At 35.3% G+C, this 6,048-nt stretch overlaps 1 protein-coding gene across 1 annotated transcript; it reads right to left on the bottom strand.

Moving 5' to 3' along the window:
* Positions 1-3,622: 3,622 nt before the first annotated feature.
* On the bottom strand, positions 3,623-5,796 carry LOC106105747 (esterase B1-like). Its single transcript, XM_013286179.1, has 3 exons — positions 5,633-5,796; positions 3,916-5,249; positions 3,623-3,829 (listed from the first exon to the last, which is right to left on the bottom strand). Exons 1-3 carry the CDS (start codon positions 5,759-5,761, stop codon positions 3,658-3,660), a joined length of 1,635 nt encoding a protein of 544 aa, XP_013141633.1. The 5' UTR covers positions 5,762-5,796; the 3' UTR covers positions 3,623-3,657.
* Positions 5,797-6,048: the final 252 nt, after the last annotated feature.

The following is a 6,048-nucleotide window of genomic DNA, read 5'->3' as shown; positions in this document are numbered from 1 at the left end:
CGGCTACTGAGCCCCACCGCCACGACAAGGCGGGAACCGTTGGTGGGGAGGAGCCTCTATACCAACTTCGAGCTATCAATTAATTTGTCTTTATATTTATAGTTGATTCAGTAAATTCCCTTATTTTCTATAGATCAACCAGTTTTCGCATGCGATTCTGTCCGTGTGGAATTAAAAAAAAGCCGTTGAGTAAGTAGCCTATATGTTCTTTCAAACTAACCACTACTATCTATGCGAAATTTTATCGAGATTCGTTCAACAGTTTAGGCTGCAACCTGAAACCATCCATCCATCTAAAGTTTCGCATATACAATATTAGTATTAGTATAATGAATTTATCATAATGCGGATACATAGCCGTGGGAAACAACTTATCTTACGGTTTAAATAACTTTTGCAACGTGACAAAATAAATCGGCATACATTTTTCTTTGTAATGAGACGTCTTCGCATTTCGCGTTCAGTTGCTTATAAAATCATTTCAGTAGAATATGGTTCAGGTACGAATTAGCGACATTTCGGGAGAGGTGAACAACAATGATTACGGAGGAAATACATTCAGCTTCAAAGGCATGCACTACCTCTGTTAGGTTACCTCAGGTTCAAGGTAAATCTGGCGTACATTGATCATTTTGTTTTTTGAAATAATTTGATGTTTTTTATATTACAAGGTGGCAAACGAGCAAACAGATTCCTGAATCCGCCAAATAGGCAAATCGACCGCTGCCCTTAGACATTCGCAGTAGCGGATGCGTTGCATACCCTTAATCGACTGAGGAGGAGACGAACATAAAGGCGACATTTCTCCTACCTATGAGTTTCCTCCGCCATCAAATCCACGTCCTCTTCCTATACATTTATTATAAGAAAAAGAATGGAACTGGTCGAATACCGTCAGGTTGAATTCCACTGAATAGTGGACTGCGTGATGTATCTCCTCCGATTCCATTTCTGATGTCAGAGTGACGTGCAGTTTGTGGAATTCAATTCCGAAGGTAGATCATATATACGGTAACAATCCTGCATTGTGGTCGTGCATATGTCAGAGATAATTGAATAAAAATCGCGTATCATTAGGAACACCATCCTAAGTTGACCACTAGTTTAATTGATAATTTCACAACACACTCTAATAGAATTGTAAATAATTATAGAGATTAACCAATTGATTTTATAACAACAAAGCACATCATTTCACCATTCAATGACAACTGTCATCCGTCATACTACAGTCGTCTTGACATCTATCATGCGCGATGCACTTTCAGCCTCAGCCAGTACTCAAAATTATGAGTTGCCAGTTACTTTATTCTTCCAAAAATTAACAATCATTTCGTCCCGTTATGTAATAATACACACTACATTTATTACATTTATAAATCATAATGTCTCCAGTCCCTAAATTAAACAACACGTGTAAGGCGTATGTGTCGCATGCCAAAAAATGTAATAATAAAAATTAAATAAAAATAATTTATTATTAAATGAAAAGAATTGTAAAAAAACCTTTATACTGCGACGTAAAAGGTTTTTTGATAAGATACAGTTATGAGATAAGATATACAATGACTTACAATAATAAGTTACGAATTGCAATTTACCGTGTTTTTGAAAGATTTAAATCTTGGGGCATTAAAATGCGTGAGGCTCAGAAGAAATAAAAAAACACACGGTGATCTTTTTTAAATTCTGCCGTAAATTGATATACATATACATTAGAACATTTCCAAGTGATTTTATAATCAAATCTACACTATTCTGTGTTCATGAAGGTTATTTAGTCTGTGCTATAAATCAATACATAACCATCATCATCACCAGCTCACCAGTAGTCCTCCACCGAGGGGTTCGGAGCCTATCCTAATAAAGGGTGGCCAAGTGCGGGTTGGGTGACTTCACGCATATCTTTGAATTTCTTCGCCGATATGGCGCAGGTTGCCTCACGATGTTTTCCTTCACCGTAAGAACGTCGCGTAAATTATGTACATATGAAAATTCGAAAAATCGATAATCACATTGGTACATGGCGGGATTCGAACCCAAGACCTGTAGATTACAAGTCAAGAGTTCAAATCACTGAGTCACCGACGCTAAATCAATACCATTTATCTTTATTTAAATAACAATTTAACCTTTGTAATCGTGATCTAACACATTATTGAAATATTTATGTCATGGTTTTAAAATGTCGGAATTCTACTTATTATGTTAATAATCGGACAGTAGTCAGATATTAAAAATAAGGATGTCGCATTGTTGGATCGACGACACGACGGCCATATTGGTAATGGCCATCGTGGATACATGGAATAATGGTATTATTGGTAAGGTTATTCTGTATTGGAAGAATACATGGCAGGTAAAGAAGACTAACTATATTTAATTAAAGCATAACACGGCTGTGAGGCCCGTACCATGTTGTTAACTTTTTTTTTAATTCCACGTGGACCATGTCGCAAACAACAGCTAGCAGGTGATAATATAAACGGCATATCACATACTGACAGACACACACACGCACTACCTCCAAATACTTTGCTTTATTTCTTAAACATGTCAGTAACAAAAACCTGCAAACGCTCACGTATCACATAAAATTTGGTAGGCTTTATTTTTTAAATTCAATAAAAATGCAACATATGGTTTCTTGAAAAAATGAACCGAATATAAATTGGCTTTTGAAACGATAGAAACGGAGATCGACCAAATAAAAAAAATTGTACAATATAGACATAATAGCTACAATTAGGGAAATCTGATTGATTTACGAATTATTTAATTAATATTTTGTCTTTCGTGTATTTTGTTTGGAAGTCGGTTTTGTTGTTTTATTACATTTTTTATTTTTGAGTACTTAAATAATTTTTTATTAATTTATAGTAGTGTAACAAACACTCATCGCAGCCCAGTAGTTTCACGTACAAATAATAGATGGTGACACGTGTATGTTAAAACGCGATAGTGAATGGCATGTGCCTTTTGTTAAGTCGTTTTCATGTACAATACCCAAACAATGATATTTTCGAAAACTACAAACTATATTAAATTTTTGGGTTGATAGGTTTTGACATCACACACATGTGTAAGTTTATTTATAAAGAAGTTACATGAATTTTTGTATGTTTTAAACGAAAACATCTTTTTTTATTGTAAATTTGAAGATTTTTCAGTTTCAATAAAATCTATAGACAAAGCGCTGACTAAATTCTAAATTTCAAGTTTATATCACTATTGAAAATGTCTTAAAATAGCAGTTAAACATGCATTTGTGTAAAAGAAGTGTAGAATAAACTATTGACAATTTGTAAACTAATAGGTATAATTAAAAGATATTTTGGCAATATAATGAATTCTGGTATATCTATTGATGTTCAAAATTTCAACCTTCTATCTTAATTCACAACGAAGTGACAAGGGTGTCATAAGTGCCCTGTAACGCTTCGAGAAAAGAGGTTAGTTTAGGTAGACACATCAGCTACCTTCATTATTTAATTTCACTAGAGTAATACTCGACAATATCACTGTGTACCACAATCATTGCAAAAATTAGGAGTTGATTTTGGCAACTTAAAAAATTTGTAAAAAGGAAAGAATGAACAAAACATATTTTTGACTAATTTCAAAAGACGTTTATTAAAAAAATCAATATTTGTTACTTCAAGGGGCAAACTTCGGACAATATTTCTTGAAAATACTTTCCCAGAATTCCAGTTCATCCTTGTCGGGTGCAGTACCGGCCACTAAATTATTACCAATGTCCAAAAAGTCCTGTCCTTCCAAAGAATACGGTTTCCAAATAACGCCGAGACTTCCATCAGGTGTTGGGTTACTGTGAACAAAACAATGCAATTAACTATTAGAAAATAAATTTTTAAAATTGAAAACATTTCAAAATAGTGATTACACGTATCTTACCCGTATTTAGCAAAATTGGTCCAAAGTGTTGTAACTCGATCTATCAAATGGATGACTCGAGAGATATCGATATTTGGGTTATTTTCGGTGAACACTTTCATAGGGAAAATATAAGGGAGATCATCAGCATGACAGGCTACATCCCTATCTCCTATAATATCAGCTACTCCCAGTACATGTTTGACAACATTTAATTCAGACTTGCAAGTAAATGTGTAAAGGAAAACCTTGTTTTTCCCTCTTTTTGCACACATTTTTTGAAATAAAATTGTGGGATACTTAAAGTATTCTGTACCAAGATACTCTTGCAAAGAGAAAACGTTGTCCATAGAAACGTCCTCATCTTTAAAATAGTAATTCTTTATCATTTTACCTATTTCCATTTGATCGACTAGCGGACAATGAATAGTAAGGGGTTTGGGTACGAAAAATTCTGGATACTTATTAGCCTCAACGAACATTTTGTGAACATTTTGACTAGATCCTAGTAACAAAACTCCGTCATCACCCGTGTAGCCTTCCATTACATCCACACCTTCATGTATGCCGTAATTACGCAATACTTCGATGGGCTCGATGATCATGAACCTTTCATTATTTCCAAATTGTTTTTCTGCAGTTATAGTGAAGGGCACCATTAGAGCTTCTTTATTTGATTCCACATACGTCACTGAAATGTATTTTTTAACAAGTGCTTCAACAGGTTGCGCCTTTAAAAACTTGCACACTTCATTGTCATCTTTTGAATTACATCCAAGTTCCCTAGCTACTTGTAACGATCTTTCTTTAATCATAAAACTTGTTGCCCAATAAGTAATAGCGTGTCCACTTTGTGGTATGGCTCTCTTAAACAATCCTTTACTCATGGGTGATAAAAGGTGAAGGGATACACTAGCCCCTCCGGCACTTTCTCCGAAAATTGTAACGTTGTTAGGATCTCCCCCAAAGTTTCGGATATTTTTTTGAACCCATCTGAAAGCAGCAACTTGATCTTTCATGCCCGCGTTTCCGGGTGCGTCTTCTATGTCCAGGCAAAGGAATCCGAGAACTTCGATTCTATAGTTAAACGTAACAAGAATAACGTCATGTCTTACTAAGTATTCGGGTCCATACCATAGATCGGTACTGCTTCCGCTAGTAAAACCTCCTCCGTGAACCCAAAGCATGACCGGCAGCGGTTTGGTGGGTGTTATGTTCGGTGAGTACACATTGATGTACAGACAGTCTTCGCTTCCGGGAGTGAACTTTTGTTGGAAAATATCGTACTGATGACATGGGCTTCCCAACTTCTTAGCATCCCGCACTCCGGTCCAAGGTTTTGGTGGCAAAGGCGCCTGTAAAAAGGGAAAATAATTGCAGTTTTACAATACATTTCAAATCATACCAGCTGTTGCATTCTACGTCCGCGTAGAGTTTGAAAATTACAAAATCCAACTTTTTTTCCTCTGCCTAAACAATCTTAGTTGATTATTAATAAAATGTTTAATGTTTTGAAGGATTAACATCTTTTCAAACTTTCTCCTCATGATGAAATCAATAAGAAAATGACATGATAATAGGATCCCTGTGCTAAATTCGCTGTCGCCACACCTCATATGTAAGCTTTCAAAAAACATTGCACCTCTACTAGTTGAAGAATAAAGCACTAGTACATTCAATGTTGCGTCAACAAAAAAGTTAAAGTCAAAGCAGAATTTCAAATTTACATAAGATTTACCTTGAACCTGAGGTCTCCCAGCGGAGGTTGCGCATACGGAATGCCTTTGAAGCTAAATATTTTTCCTCCATATTCATTGTTGATCACTTCTCCTTCTAATATGCCGTCACTAATTCGTACCTGAACCATATTGAATGCTCTTCTAAAATGTTATTTGTAAGCAACTGAATATTCAGAGCGGCGACGTCTCATTATAAAGAATAATTTGTGCCGAATCATTCAAAATTACTTCGCAGGCGCTATTTTTATCGTACGATAAGATGTTTCAAGCGGTTACGTCCGCGTCAAGTTAAAAACAATTTTTCTGTCCAACTTTAGACAGAAACTTAGGTATTAAGACCTTGTCCAATTATTTTGGCTCCATAATTATACATTGACAACTACGATAACTTTTTATTCGCCTTTATTGTAATCTT

This window comes from Papilio polytes, unplaced genomic scaffold (genome assembly GCF_000836215.1).
Source record: "Papilio polytes unplaced genomic scaffold, Ppol_1.0 DF822733.1, whole genome shotgun sequence".
Lineage (NCBI taxonomy): Eukaryota > Metazoa > Arthropoda > Insecta > Lepidoptera > Papilionidae > Papilio > Papilio polytes.
Note: the sequence above shows the minus strand (reverse complement) of the source record. Positions and strands in the feature narration are given on the sequence as shown.

Bases quoted from the DNA above. Each gene is read 5' to 3' on its own strand.
- LOC106105747 (XM_013286179.1), bottom strand. From the start codon at position 5,761: ATGGTTCAGGTACGAATTAGTGACGGCATATTAGAAGGAGAAGTGATC. The intron at 5,250-5,632 runs GTAAATCTTATG...CCCTTTTTACAG, and splicing joins TGGGAGACCTCAGGTTCAAG to GCGCCTTTGCCACCAAAACC. The intron at 3,830-3,915 runs GTAAGATACGTG...TTTTGTTCACAG, and splicing joins ACCAATTTTGCTAAATACGG to TAACCCAACACCTGATGGAA.